Here is a 15,561-nt window from a genome sequence, read left to right as displayed (position 1 = left end):
GTGCGGGTGAGCAGCGGCAGCCATTTGCGCCCGCGTTCACTCTACCCGGAAGTAACAACACAAAGTTATGAAAGGAAGCTGAAAGGCAAGAAAGGAAACAAAGAAAACTAAATAACAAATAATATGACAACACAATGACACAGAGAGTCATTCATTCTTCAGCAGCAGAAAAAAACAAGGTTGGCAAGATACAATTAAACACAATAAATAATAATAATTAATTATTAAATAATAATTAAATAATAAAAATAAAAATAATAATTAAACAAATTAAAACTAAATATAATAAAATAAAAACAAAAATACATTGAAATTAAACAAGATACAATAAAATACCTCAGCCTACGAACTTAATTGGTTCCCACAAAGTGTGTGTAAGGCAAAAAGTTCGTCTGACGAACATTTATTTCCCATAAAAAACCATTAAAAATTAGAATAATCAGTTCCCAGGTCCCCATAAAACTAAATTTTCTACTAAATGAGCCTGAAAACTACACAAAATATACCTTATTTTATGTAAAATAAATGTTCTGTTGGATTGTAATGAAAGAAATAACCTGTACTGTATAATCATGTGGTTTCATTGGCCTTTGTGATGGTCGTTGATGTAATTGCCTCTTGATGATATCCGAGTGAAGTTGCCATGCTTTCTCGGCGATAATACCCTCACTCACACTGTCACCTGCTAGCTGCTTTTCGTTCATCCAAATGAACATGGCACTCTCGTCCAAGTCACCAATCCACTCAGAGTTGGTCTTGGCCCTCCTGGCCTTTAGCTTTCTCTCGTTCGTTTGCGACCACCTCTACCGGCGGACGGCGGCGGGCTTCCAGCTCCTGCTCCAGGAGAGCCACGCGGGCCTCCATTTTGCGGTTACTGGACTCGGCCTCCGCCATGAGGCGAGCCAGTTTGGTTTGCAGTGCCTCTAGGACGCTGACCAGCCCGCCGAGCTTGATCTCCACTTGCTGAGCGGCGCACCCCGCCACCGCCCCGTCGTCAAGCATGCCCATCTTGGTGAGGATCTGGCGGCCCTTTTCCTCCAGGTGGCGCTTGGCCACCGGGTACTCGGACAGCACGTCGGTCAGGTCCTCTTTGGAGAGGCTGAACAGGTCCGAGTAGCCGATGCTTCGGATGTTGGCGGTGCGCCGATTGCCCGACTTGTTGCCTAACGTGTGGACATTGGTATTAATAATAATAATAATAATAATAATAATAATAATAATAATAAATATCATTTCTAAGCGCTTTTCAAAACTCTCAAGGTGACTTTACAGTAACAGGATACGTTTTGCTTTGGGTGAGCAGCGGCAGCCACACGCGCCAGCGTTCACTCAAACCACTCATAGAAAGCTAACTAGCCAGCTAATAGATAGCCAATAGCTAGCTTGCTACCCAGCCAGATGTCTAATACATAGTTCGCTAGATAGCTAGCGAGCCAACTACAAAGCTAATAGATAGCAACTAGCTAGCAAATAAATTGCTCTCAAGGTCTAGCTAATAGATAGCCAATAGTCAGCTAGCCAGCCAACCAGACAGATATACAGCTAGCCAGCTACATAGCTAGCTAGCCACACAGCTAGCCAGCTTGATAGCTGTATAGTGTCTTTGTGTTGTCATATTATTTGTCATTTAGTTTTTTTTTTACTTTGTTACTTCCGAGTTGAGTGAACGCTGGCGTGTTGCTGCCGCTGCTCACCCGCAGAAAAAATATCCTGTGACTGTAAAGTGACCTCGAGAGTTTGGAAAGGCGCTTGTAAATGAAATGTATTATTATAGCCATTAGATAGCTATCTATCGTTAGATACCCACACAGCTAGCCAGCTAGATAGATGTATAGCCAAAAGATAGCTAGCTAGGTAGCTAGATGTATTAAAAAGGCATTCGCCGCAAAGTCGGAGACCTCGGAGATCTGGGAGGATCTGACCTTTGATATTAAGAATGCTGATTTCCCCGAAGAAGTTCCCTTCGCCGAGCACGGCAAACTCAGTGACGCCATCGTCCGCCACCACGGCCAGCTTTCCTTCTTTGATGATGTACATCTCATGGCCCACGTCACCCTTCCTGCACACGTACTCCCCTGGACTGAAGACCTGCACCATGCACGCACAAAACTACCACTGTCATCCCAACTCTGAGAAATGTTTCCCACTGGGCATCCATTGCATCCTGGTCATTCTGGGACGACTCCAATGGATCCCGACAAATCGGTCATCCGTCCGGTACCTTGGCTTACAAACTTAATTGGTTCCCAGACAGTGTGGAAGGCAAAAAGTGTGTATCCCAAACATTAATTTCTCATATGAAACCAATAAAATGAGAATATTCCGTTCCCAGGTCCACATAAAAAATAAATTTCTACTTTTTTAATTTTCTAAGCCTTAAAACTACACAAAATATACGTTATCTTATGTATAAATATGCTGTACAGTATAATAATGTCGTTTTATTTTATGATGGTCGTTGATGGCTTGATGGAATGGATAGCTTTTTGCATAAAGTGTCTCAAGGAGCTCTGGGTTGTACATCTTGGAAGTTGTGATATTGCAACAGCAACAGATGCAAGCAGACACACTAGAAACTTCATTAATAGCTGGTTCCCTTGCTTGTCTTTTCTTTTCAAATTGTAGATGGCCTGTGCGGGTTATTTATTTGTGGAGCCTGATTGATGGGATATTTTAATCTTGCAGTCTATACTCTGCCTTTGAACTATCAATAAAGTTGAAACGAGTCAAAATTTAATTGTGTTTTCTATCCATTTTCTCACTCTCTCTGTCGTCTGCCTATTTATTGTCATTTGCAGCTCTGTGTTTCTGTAACCCCCCCCTCACTGCTGCGTTCTTCACCAATCACGTGCGGCTTTAACCGAAGACTGGGGCAGGAATAGAGGACAAAAAAAGTTGTCTGCCATTTCAGGGGCTCGAACAACCGTTCGCGAACGACACATCTCTTATTTGTGGCGCTCCGTGTGTATCCCGAAAAATAGTGCGTATGCCAAGATTAAATTGTCATGAATTTAACGTTTGTAAACTGAAATTTCGTTAGCCAAGTCGTTCGTAATCCGAGGTATCACTGTACATAGCTTTTGGGTTTGTTTTGTTTTGTTTTTCTTGCCTGTGTGGGACGGTTTTTAGGCCAGTTGCTATATATCTTTGATCTTTGCCAACTGTAGGCTTTGGAACACCTCTGTGATCAAACAAATCCCAAACTTGACCCTCAACACCGACCGACAGCTCATACACACGCCACCCCACAACTGCCCACCGGCTGACCTGCGACGTTAGCTTGAGCACCAGCTCCTCCAGGAGACTCTTCTCACAGCTCTGGAAGATGGTGACCTTGGAGAGGGTCGGTAAGTGCACGCTAACAGCGATCTCAGTTCTGAGGTGAACCGGTAACTGCTGTAGAATCTCGTTCTCTCTCATGATTTTCTTGTTGATGTGCAGGTGCTGGTACCAGTTGTCAATGCGCTGACGCAGCTCCTTGCTGATGTGGTGGCTTCGCAGGAAGGCCTTCACCTAAAAACACCCAGAAGGAAGCGTCAGCGGTTGGAAACCCAGGTCCAGCATCGAATGATTGTGCCTCTACAGTAGGTTGGTGGCAGAGCAAGGACACTAAAGACGGATTGTAAATCGCCTCGAGATGAAAGTAGTAACATTTGGGCCGTTCCCTTCGCATCGCTGCTGACATGCGTGCCTGCGATTCATTTGTCGGCTCAAAAATCAGGCTGCGTTAATGCAGTCTAATGCATCTGAAGTCACGCCATCATCACATGTGACTTCCTCTGACCTCTCCCACCGGTCTTACCAGCTCATGATTGGGGAAAAAGACGTTGTCGCGGTCCCTCAGGTTGGTGATGACATTGCCCACGTTTCCCACGATGGACGCGAAGACCAGCACGGCAATGAGGAGGTCGGCTATCATGAACAGGAAGGCCTCTTCCTGACGAGGCAGCGGTGTGTCTCCAACAGTGGTGAAGATCTGGGCTGAGAACCAGAAGCAGTAGAAGTACTGGCGACGGGTGGACGCAAACACTGGGTCAGTTATGTTGGGGTAAACCCAGCCGTCGCTCCCGAAGCCAATGTAGTTGGAGAGCGCGAAGTAGAGGCAGGCGTTCCAGTGGATCAACACAAAGATGTATATCATCAGCTTGGTGATGCGAAAAGTATTGGGATACGAGGTCCTGGTCTCCATGCGGTCCAGGGCCTCGATGAGTCTGGGTGTGCGAAGCAGACGGTTGATCCGCACCATGGCCGCCTGGATACCAAAGACCAGGTAGAACAAGTCGGTAGGCAGCAGGGATGCCAGGTCCCGGACGAAACGCCTGGAGCGAAGGTAACGACTCTTCAGACGCCGCAGGTCTTTAATTAGGACACCCTGCTCCAGGTAGCCTGGAGACGGTACAAAACTGTCCATAAACAAGCTGCAACCAAGTAACAAACCTGCCGGTTAAACTAGTTCTGTTTGCCGCAGCATTCTGTGATTTTTTTTGGAAATGCGATCAGCTAGTCAACACTAGGGTATGCTGCGGAAGGGAAATAAAAGGATACAGGTCATTTGCAGAGGTACCAGAAAATATAAACAGAGAACATCACACAGTCATTGGGCCCATCATTCCTACCGGAACGTACTGCCACGATCATGTCGGCAGCGTACATCAGATCCGACGTAAAGTCCAGGGTGAGCCACACCGCCAGGTATCCGAGCGCAATGGAGGGGAAACACGTCCTGTCAAAGCAAACATGCAATGGCTCTATTTTGGTCTGCTTCACAAATGTAAATCCTGCTTCATGATTTGTTTGGGCCAGACAGTCCGGCGTCCTCTTTGAAGACCCGCTCCACCGGCAGACTGATTTGGGTGACAGTCACTCCAAAATCACAACGGCTCAGGGCCAAAATAGTGGGGTAGCTGTGAACAAAGCATTTAGAAGGTGGTGCATACCTGAGGATGACGACGACCCAGTTGTAGACCACGGGCGGAACCATAAGCTGCAGCCAAACGTAATAGAAGTGTTCAGCAGGGTCCACCACTCGGCTTGTCTGGCTGGAAACAAACATGCGCCATTTCTATGATCTTCTGCTTCAGTAGATGACGAGCCAAGGTTTATCAGCTTGGTCTTCAACTGGCTTCCTTCTCGGCAAGGATGGTTGTGGCATAGGGTAGGAGACGGCGGGGGTCACGAACCTTTTGGAAAGTGAGACCTACTTCTTGGTTTCAAAGGGATACCCGCTTGGATACAACTCAGTTGCCATTGACTCCCAAAAACTCAGAAAACAATAGCGATCAGTCGGCATCACTTTATTTGAATGCGTTTTCAATTCATCGAGTTCCAAGAAAATCACAACGACCCTTTCACGGGTGAGATCTTTTTACAAGAGCCCTATGGGCTACGAATCTGGTTCTCGTAGGATACCTGGCAGGGGATTCCTAGCCTACGGCATGACAAATGGCAGAAGCCACATGTGCTAATTCCACTTGCAAGTTTGAAAACATTTTCAAGCGAAAATAGGATTGTTGGGTTTGTTTTTTGTTGTTGTTTTTTTCGGATCAGTCGCAGCAAGACGGAATATATGTGTGTGAATGAGAGGGACCCAAGTACAAGAGTGATGTTACAGGGAGAAGAGATAAAGAATGTGGAGGATTTTAAGTACTTGGGGTCAACTGTCCAGAGCAATGGAGTGTGGAAAAGAGGTGAATAAGCGCTTCCAGGCAGGCTGGAACAGCTGCAGAAGAATGTCAGGTGTGATGTGTGATAGAAGGGTTTCAGCTAGGATGAAAGGAAAGGTCTGTAAAACTGTGGTGAGACCAGCCATGATGTTTGAACTGGACAGTGCCACTGAAGAAAAGACAGAAAGCAGAGCTGGAGGTCGCAGAGATGAAGATGTGGAGGTTTTCTTTTGGAGTGACCAGGTTAGACAGGATCAGGAATGAGTACATTAGAGGGACAACTCATATTCGAGGTTTTGGAAAGTCAGACTGAGATGGTTTGGACATGTCCAGAGGAGAGAAAGTAACTATATCGGAAGGATGTTGTGCCTTGAGCTGCCAGGCAGGAGACACAGAGGAGCTTTATGGATGTTGGAAGGTGTGGACATGAAGGTAGCTGGTGTGAGAGAAGAGGATGCACAAAACCAGGTTAGATGCAGGACACTGATTCGCTGTAGCGACCCCTGAAGGGAAAAGCCCAAAGGAAAATATTATGTTTTTTTGCATGTCCACATTTTATAGGAAACTGAAATGATCATGAATTGTGGTTGGTATTAGTCATCGTCGTCAGGGTCATAGTGGCAGTTGGGCAGTAGAAAAATCCATCATGAGTGATTTGGATTCGCAAACTCTTGAGGAACCACGTCTCCAAAATTCCCAACAAATAAACGAGACTGCACACAATAGATGCCACAATGTATAGTGACAGTAGATGCTCGATGAGGACCAGATTATTCGGTGAACCCAGTAAAATGAATCACGTCATCGAGTAAGTTGGTGTACTTTTCAGTCCAGTGTCCGGCTTTTTTGATTCTTTCTGTACCGTGGTTTTCCCTTGCCGCTGTTTTTGCCCTTCTTCTTCTTGGCCCGGTTTGCCACCTCTATTAGCGACTCCTTGGACAGCGGCCGCTCCCGCGTCCTCTCCTTGGCCGTCTCCCCCACATCTGTGGCCCGAATCAGTGGCTCGTCATCGTCCCGTGGGCGAGCGATCCTCTGGTTGCAGCTCCTTTCCGTGAGCAGCTCTGTCTCCAGCTGCCCGAGCCTCTTCCTCCAGGTCTCCTCCGAGTCGCTCATCCGCCGCAGGTGGCCCAGCTCCAGGGCGTCGCAGCGCTTCCTCCAGCGCTCCTCGCTCTCCTTCAGCTGCATCTCGCGCATGGTGAGCTGGTGCAGGGTATCCACGAAGGCCCGAGTTCGAGCTCGTCGCCTCCACAGGACTTTGGCCAGCAGGGCGTCTTTGCCACTCAGTTCGGAAACGTGGCGTAGTTCAAGGAGAACGATGTGCTGCTTCAGAGTTTGGTTCTCCTGCCGCAGGGCCTCCACCTCCCTGGTCATGGGCTCCCAGGGGTGTTCGTCGGGATCCATGTCGTCAGCTCGGATTTGTCATGGAGGCACGGGAACCTCGCTCTAAGTTTTGTCCGATTGGCACCCGGTGTCACAAAGCTCGGACGCATCATCTGAGGCGACATCGTCCTGAAAGACGTTGTCGTCATTGGTGGCCGCATCGTCGGTTCAGCGCTGGCTGAAGGAATCACCCATCTGAAATGGGCTGCATTCGATGCGGTCACGCGTAACCATCGGGACCAAGAACAACGGTCCATCTTTGTCTGTCTGGGGACACACATTCGGATGACTGGATGGGGCATATCAACACCCTGAGGATCTTGGGTGTCATCAACATGGTCCTCGTGTCTGACGTCCACAACATCAAGTCTGAAATGAGTCCAGACCGTCTGCCTTCAATTAGGAACGTGTTCAATACTAAAATCACCAATCTTTGACTTTTGCTCCTGCGTGACACTTGATTTTAGTCTGACTGTTTCAGTTATCAGTGCATGGTTAGGGCCTATGACTAGTTTTCACCCCCCAGCCCCTTCCCCCCTCTCCTGTAGAGTACCTTGCATACAGCGGCGGGTCAAAAGTGCTCGAGAATTGAATTGAAGACCATACACTGATTATCAGAGATATTTGGTCGGTCGGACACTGTGAACAAAGGCTGGAACACAGGACTATTGTCTTTTACTGCCGGCAGTCATTCATCGACGGCCAACTTCTGCAGCCCTCTGCCAAGCTATTTATTAAGAGTAGATGCAAATTGAAGTAATACATAAGGAAAACATAGTCTTCTTGATTTGAATACCACGCCCCTGGACGCCCCAAGCACCAACAACTATAAACAACAGAACGTAGACATTTTAATTAGTTGTCTTTCCCTGAACCGATAGATTTGTAACCTGGCTAATGAGCTCGTCTTGTGAAGGAGTTTTACCAAGTCCTAACTGATGTCCTGTGAAGGAGTTTACCAAGTATAATGATACCTCGGTTTATGAACGCCTCGGCTAACGAACTTTTTGGCTTATGAGTTGAATTCACAACAATGTAATCTTTGCATATGAACTAATTTTCGGGATACACAGGCAGCGCCACAATGAGTGATGTGTCGTTTGTGAACGAGCCAGTTCTTGGAGCTCCTAAAAAGGAGCTGAAACTGGCAGCCTACTATTTTTCCTCTATTCCCCACCCCCAGTCTTCGGTTAAAGCCGCACATGATTGTTCAAGAACGCAGCAGTGGGATGGGGGTTACAGAAACACAGAGCTGCAAATAAAAATAGATAGGCAGACGACAGAGAGTGAGAAAATGGATAGAAAACAGTGAAATTTTGACTCGTTTCAACTTTATTGATAGTTCAAAGGCAGAGTGTAGACTGCAAGGTTAAAATACCCCATCAATCAGGCTCCACAAATAACCCGCACAAGCCATCTGTACACTTGATGTAAAAAGCTATCAACCCAGCTAAACAGAACATAATTGATGAGGAACTAGGTAAAATTATTGCAAAGAAAGCACAGCAACTTCACTCGGATATCGTCAGTAGGCAGCCGGGAAGTTCGTCATCCATTGATGACACGGATGGTTCGAGAACTCTAATCGTCGTACAGGGATTCATAGTGTCATTCGTCATGGTGAGGCAGCCAGTTCTGACGATAAAGCTGCCAAAGCTTGCAAGGAATCATTCATCAAGATGGTGAAAGAAGTACGTTCCTCATCAAGTGTTTAATGCTGATGAAACCGGCCACTCCATTCCATCAAGCATCAACGACCATCACAAAGTCAATAAAACGACTTTATTATACAGTACAGTTTATTTCCTTAGTTACAATACCATTACACATTTATTATATATAAAATAAGGTATATTTTGTGTAGTTTTAAGGCTTAGAAAATTATGTTTTATGGGGACCTGGGAACGGATTATTCTCATTTTAATGATTTCCTATGGGAAATTAATGTTTGGGATATACAGTTTTCGCCTTACACACTGTGTGGGAACCAATTAAGTTCGTAAGCTAAGATATCACTAATAAATTAGTCCAAGGCCAGATCTACATGAAGATGACAGGTTAACAGGCTGTGTCTATTCACCTCAGATTGAAGCCAGGTTTTTTTCTGTGCTTCCATTGTGGGCTTTGTTTGGCGGCTAACTAACCTTAAAACTTTGAAATCTGATAACTTCTACTCTGTCTATTCGCTATCACTGATGTATAAAAGTTTTGTGAGTCTACTCACGTTGGGGGATCCTCACGGGGATTGATCCCGTCACAACCAAGGCGGGTGCGGGCGCCGCAGTCTTCGTCCTGGGCCACCTTGGACCTCTGCCGGGCACGGAGCCACGCGGAGGCCGAGACACCCCAGCCTCTGTTCATGGTGGCTTCAAATGGGATGTTTGTGTGCGTGGATAGCGACTTTTGTCACTATGGACGACTGCATAACATAGTCGTCTCCTCCGGGAGTGTCTTCATCTCCTTCGGGACTTCTGAGGAGGCACCGGGAAGCTCTTTGTTTCCAGGTTTATGTGTCTCTTACCTTTCATAAGATGATGACTTTTGGTTGGGGGGGGGGGGTTGGAAAACAAGAAAATTCTACTCTGATTCCTATTTGCTCCTTGCGATTGAAATCTCCTTGTTTTTAGAAGCTCTTATGAACTTTTGTGAAAGAAAAAAATGGATGAAAAATTTTATTATAATTGTTTTTATTTATTTTTAATTATAATTTTAGTTGATTATATAAATATCAAAGCATTGTCATCAAATAGTGAGTATAGTTTTTGCTGTTTTGAATGGTGCTGTCCCGATTACCATTTTGTGTTTGGGAACCTTTTACTTCGCAAGTTGCTTGTTCTGTAGCTACAAAGGGACATATGTCTTATTGTGCCGGTCCCAAGCCCGGATAAATACAGAGGGTTGTGTCAGGAAGGGTATCCGACGTGTAAGCTTGGTCAAAACAAACATGCGGATCAAACCTCTAAAGATGTAGGACACTTATTTGCTGTGGCGACCCCTTGAAGGGAAAAGCCGAAAGGAAAAGAAGATATGAATATTATTTATTTAATTCAGAAGGAATATGAATATTATCAATAATATTTTTTCTCAATGATTAATGCTTGACATTGAGTACAGTGATACCTTGGCTTACGAACTTAGTTGGTTCCCATAAAGTGTGTGTAAGGTGAAAAGTGTGTATTCCAAACATTAATTTCCCATAGGAAACCATTAAAATAAGAATAATCCGTTCCCAGGTCCCCGTAAAACATAATTTTCTACTAAATAAGTATTATTATAATAAAACCATAAATAAAATGATAAATCCTATCTCAAAACCCACCTATTTGAAATTGCATTTACTGTGTAGCTCTATCTCTTGTTTCGATTTATAATTGTATTTTATTCATTGTATTCTTTTTATAATTGTATTTTATTTATTATTGTAGCTGTGCTTGTCTGTGACTGTAGTGTAACGTGTCCTTGAGAGCTTTGAAAGGCGGTTGAAATAAAATGTGTTATTATTATGTTTATTAAATAATAAAATAGCAGATTAAACTCGAAGACCATGACATATTTCGTCAAGTCGACGCTCCGGAAATTATTCAACGTGTATTTAAAACATCGCCATTTTTTCACTCAAATCACGACTTCCGCCTGTGCCGTGTGGGTACCGGAAGCGGAACGCGCTCGTGCTCGGCCCATTGGATTGACGTTCACGAGCACGTCGTAGGGCGGGGTCAGCGGGAGTGTCAAACTCAGACGTCCAAGATGGCCGCCGGCCGAGGACGAACCTCGGAGTAAGTGGCCGATGGACGCCCATGTTCGTTCCTTTGCTCGCCGACGGGATGCGCCGCCGCCCTCGCGGGGCGCTTCTCTCTCGCCGAGCTCTTAGTCCGTTCGCCCGCCCGCCCGGCACCGAGGAGCCGCCGGCCGCCTCGCCGCTCGTGTCGAGTCTCCCCCGGACGCCGCTCTGACGTTGGGGCGCCCGTTCCCGACGCTCGATAGGACACCGAGAGCCGGTGAGCCAGGCCGGCCATTGCCTTAATACCCACCGCGGTCTTCATGTCGCCCCATAAAGCTTCGCGCTCTTCACTTTGGCCGTCGCGGGCAGCGAAGGGATTCATTCGCTCGGTGGTCGCTCGAGCGTCGGTCGATGCTAGCTGACGCCGGAGAGTCCCCGAAAGGACAGCCAACTATCTTTCGATGGCCCCGCTCCAACGCGGGAGGGTTTGGGGGGTTGTCCGGACCAACCCGCAATCCGTGAAATCCGCAAAAAAACGAGCCGATTCCAAATACATCAAAACTGTCAATCAAGTCCTATCATTCGATAATCGCTACTGGTTGCCTTTTTAATTGTTGAAAATGAGGCGAAATAAGGACAGATCCTCAAATGAAAAAAATCCTCCAAATCTTCTGCAGATACATTGTGCTTTTATTTATCCATCTAGTGATACCTTGGTTTACGAATTTAATTGGTTCCCAGAAATTGTGTGCAAGGGGAAATGTGTATTCCAAACATGAATTTCCCATAGGAAACCATTAAAATGAGAATAATTCATTCCCAGTTCCCCATAAACATTATTTTATCGTAAATAAGCCTTAAAACTACACAAAATATACCTTATTTTATGTATAATAAATGTGCTATGGTATTGTAATCAAAGAAATTAACTACTATATAATAAAATTGTTTTATTGCCCTTTGTGATGGTCATTGATGGCTTGGTGGAATGGGTAGCTTTTTTGCATAAAGTGTCCCAAGGAGCTCTGGGTTGGATCTTGGAAGTTGTGATATTGCAACAGATGCAGCCAGACACACCAGAAACTTCATTAATAGCGAGTTCCCTACCACGGATCCTGATCAATCACGTGTGGCTTTAACCGAAGACTAAATAGAGGGAAAAAAAGCAGGTTGCCATTTCCAGCTCCCTGTTAGGAACTCCAAGAACCGGCTCGTTAGCTAATGACACATCACTCATTGTGGCGCTCCACGTGTTTCCCGAAAACTAGTTTGTATGCCAAAATTATATAATGGCACATTTAACGTTCATAAGAGCTATCTATTTCTTATCTATTAGCTATATAACTATCTCACTATTAGTTATCTATCAGCTAGCTAGCCAACTATCTATCTATTTGAGTTATTCCGGGTTGAGTGAATGCTGGCTCATGTTGCTATCTATTAGCTTTCTAGCTAGCTAGTATTTGCTATCTATTAGCTATCTAGCCAGGTAGATATTACTTATCCATTAGCTAGCTATCCAACTTTCTATCAATTTGAGTTATTCCGGGTTGCGTGAACGCTGGCTCATGTTGCTATCTATTAGCTAGCTAGCTAGCTTTTTGTTATCTATTAGCTAACTATCTATTATCTATTAGTTAGCTAGCTAGCTTTCTATCTATTTGTGTTATTCCGGGTTGAGTGGACGCTGGCGCGTGTGGCTGCTGCTGCTCACCCACAGAAAACGTATGCTGTGACCTTGAGAGTTTTGAAAGGCACTTACAAATGAAATTTATTATTATTATTATTATTATTATTATTATAAGGCGAAACGTTTGTAAGCTAAAGCGTTCGTAAACCGAGGTAACTGTGTTCCAATTGGACATTTGTAATTTTTGTCTGGTTAAGAAGCAAATTGTAACCATGGCACGAAAAGCGCTTGATGCTTTTGCTTTTGCTGTAGGCAGCGCCTGGGCCCCGCCCACTTTGCGGTGCAAAGGTCGTCGGACGGCTCGGCGCTCCTCCGGCTTGAAGGAGGTCGTGTCTCTGAAGCGCTCCGTCCGTCCGTCTCCACAATCCTCGTCCAACTTGGCCGTCCAAATTGCCCTTCGTCCCGCCTGCAGTCAGTAAGTATTTATTGATTGATTTATGTATTTATGAATGTATTGACTTAGTTGAAGGCGTTGTTCAACTCGGCCGTTCAAAGGTAAGAAGAAAACGGTTTAAAAGTTAACTTGTGGCTAATCAATGTCAACACTTGTTTGAACTCGGTCGGGCTTTGAAAGGTGGCCAGAGATTTTGTCCCGACCACCGTCTTTGAAAAACACGCGCCAGCGTTCACTCAACCCGAAAGTAACTCAAATAGATAGAAAGCTAGCTATCTAGCCAATCGATAGCCAACAGATACCTAGCTAGATAGCCAGTCACCAAGATGGTGAATAGATACCTAACCAGCCAGATAGCTTAGCTAGCCAACCGGAGCTAATAGATAGCAAATAGCTAGCAAGTTGAGTGAACATTAGCGCATGTGGCTGCCGCTGCTCACCCGCAGAAAAAAAGGATTTTGTGACTGTAAAGTGAACTTGAGAGTTTAGAAGGGCGCTTAGAAATGAAACGTATTATTATAATATAAATGATGATAATAATACATTTCATTTCTAAGCGCCTTTCAAAACTTTCAAGGTCACGTTACAGTCACCGGATACATCTTTCTGTGGGTGAGCAGCGGCAGCCACACGCGCCAGCGTTCACTCAACCCGGAAGTAACTCAAACTGAGATAAAGCTAGCTAGCCAATCGAGAGCCTACCGATACCTAGCTAGATAGCCAGCCAGCTAGATAGTGAATAGATAGCTAGCTAGCCAGCCAGATAGCTTAGATAGCCAGCCAGAGCTAATAGATAGCAAATAGCTAGCAAATAATAATAATAATAATAATAATAGTAATAATAATAATACATTTCATTTCTAAGCGCCTTTCAAAACTCTCAAGGTCACTTTACAGTCACAGGATCAGTTTTTCCGTGGGTGAGCAGCGGCAGCCACGTGCGCCAGTGTTAACTCAACCCGGAATAACTCAAATAAATAAAAAGTTAGCTAGTTAGCTATTTGATAGTAGCTAGCCAACTAGCTTACTAGCTAGCTAACAGATAGCTAGCTAGCTGTTAGATAGCTAATAGATAGCCAGCCAGATAACAGATAGCCAACAGATAGTCAGCTAACTAGCTAGCTAGCTATTAGATAGCTAATAGATAGCCAGCCAGATAGCGAGCTAACAGATAGCTAATAGATACGTGGACTTGTTGCTGAGTGATTGCGGAACACATTGTCAGTCAGGAGGGGTCCCGGAGGTCTCCTGGCCCGATGCCCGAGCCGCCTCATTTGTCTATTCTCAATCCGGGGGGAGCCATGTGACCAATTGGTGTTGTTGTGCCCACAGCGAGCATGAAGTGGTCGCGGCTGCCGACCGGATGACGGCTTGCGGCCGGAGAAGGGCGTGGCGGCACTTCCTGCTTGCGAACCCTGCGCCAGAGCGACGGCGGCGACCGCTCACCCACCCCTGTCCCCTCCCAGCCCGTAAATAGCGCCGCCGCCCTTCCGCCGAGCGGGTCTTCCAAGATGAGCTGGCTCAGCAGGTTGACGCCACGCGCTACCGCCGCGCGTCCAGGACGGGGCGCCGCCCCCCAGGAGTCGCCTTCGTGCGCCGCCGACCCCGAGACCTGCTTCATGGTTTTTGAGAACCACTGGAGACAAGTGAGTGTTTGGCGTCACAAGATAGCGTCGGGCCCTTTTTGGGGCAAACCTTCAAAATAATGCACAACAAAATGAAAGCGTCAAATCTCATTTATATACAGCTATACCTCAGCTTACAAACTTAATTGGTTCCCAGAAAATGTGTGCAAGGCGAAAAGTGTGTATTCCAAACATTAATTTCCTATAGGAAACCATTAAAATTAGAAGAATCCGTTCCCAGGTTCCCATAAAACATAATTTTCTACAAAATCAGCCTTAAAACTACACAAAATATACCTTATTTTATGTATAATAAATGGGCTCATTTTATGTATAACTTTTTGATGAGCCGATCGAATTTAATTAGTTCCCAGAAAGTTTGTCTGCCTAACATTTATTTACCATAAGAAACTATGAAAAATGAGAATAATCCATTTCCAGGTCCCCATAAAACATAATTTTCTACTAAATAAACATTAAAACTACACAAAATATACCTTATTTTATGTATAATAAATGCGCTATTGTATTGTAATGAAAGAAATAAACTGTACTATATAATCAAGTCATTTTATTTCCCAGAAGAAACCATTGAAATGAGAATAATCCATTCTCAGGTCCCCATGAAACATAATTTTCTACTAAATAAACATTAAAACTACACAAAATATACTTTATTTTATGTATAATAAATGCGCTATTGTATTGTAATGAAAGAAATAAACTGTACTATATAATCAAGTCATTTTATTTCCCAGAAGAAACCATTGAAATGAGAATAATCCATTCTCAGGTCCCCATGAAACATAATTTTCTACTAAATAAACATTAAAACTACACAAAATATACTTTATTTTATGTATAATAAATGCGCTATTGTATTGTAATGAAAGAAATAAACTGTACGGTATAATAAAGTCATTTTATTTCCCAGAAGAAACCATTGAAATGAGAATAATCCATTCTCACGTCCCCATAAAACATAATTTTCTACTAAATAAGCCTTAAAACTACACAAAATACACCTTATTTTGTGTATAATAAATGTGCTATTGTAATGAAACCAATTAACTACTGTATAATAAAGT

The 15,561-nt window shown here is 44.6% G+C and overlaps 2 protein-coding genes across 2 annotated transcripts in view; one reads left to right on the top strand and one right to left on the bottom strand.

The window, feature by feature from the left end:
• Nucleotides 1–744: 744 nt before the first annotated feature.
• On the bottom strand, nucleotides 745–10,467 carry cnga4 (cyclic nucleotide gated channel subunit alpha 4). The gene is made up of 7 exons (XM_089002161.1): nucleotides 9,268–10,467; nucleotides 4,938–5,039; nucleotides 4,617–4,723; nucleotides 3,803–4,386; nucleotides 3,268–3,513; nucleotides 1,923–2,088; nucleotides 745–1,163 (listed from the first exon to the last, which is right to left on the bottom strand). Exons 1-7 carry the CDS (start codon nucleotides 9,402–9,404, stop codon nucleotides 745–747), a joined length of 1,761 nt encoding a protein of 586 aa, XP_088858287.1. The 5' UTR covers nucleotides 9,405–10,467.
• Nucleotides 10,468–10,779: 312 nt separating this feature from the next.
• fhip1b (FHF complex subunit HOOK interacting protein 1B) overlaps nucleotides 10,780–15,561 on the top strand; it is a 12,667-nt gene continuing 7,885 nt past the window's right edge. Inside the window, exons 1-3 of the mRNA XM_089002077.1 lie at nucleotides 10,780–11,041; nucleotides 12,707–12,869; nucleotides 14,181–14,494. Coding sequence (XP_088858203.1) covers nucleotides 14,360–14,494 — 135 coding nt within the window. The 5' untranslated portion in view covers nucleotides 10,780–11,041; nucleotides 12,707–12,869; nucleotides 14,181–14,359. The remainder of the gene's footprint in view (nucleotides 11,042–12,706; nucleotides 12,870–14,180; nucleotides 14,495–15,561) is intronic.

The sequence above is a fragment of the Hippocampus bargibanti genome, linkage group LG08, assembly GCF_051943395.1.
Source record: "Hippocampus bargibanti isolate YZ-2025 linkage group LG08, ASM5194339v1, whole genome shotgun sequence".
NCBI classification, from domain to species: Eukaryota; Metazoa; Chordata; class Actinopteri; order Syngnathiformes; family Syngnathidae; genus Hippocampus; species Hippocampus bargibanti.
This window is presented reverse-complemented; position numbering and strand designations above follow the sequence as displayed.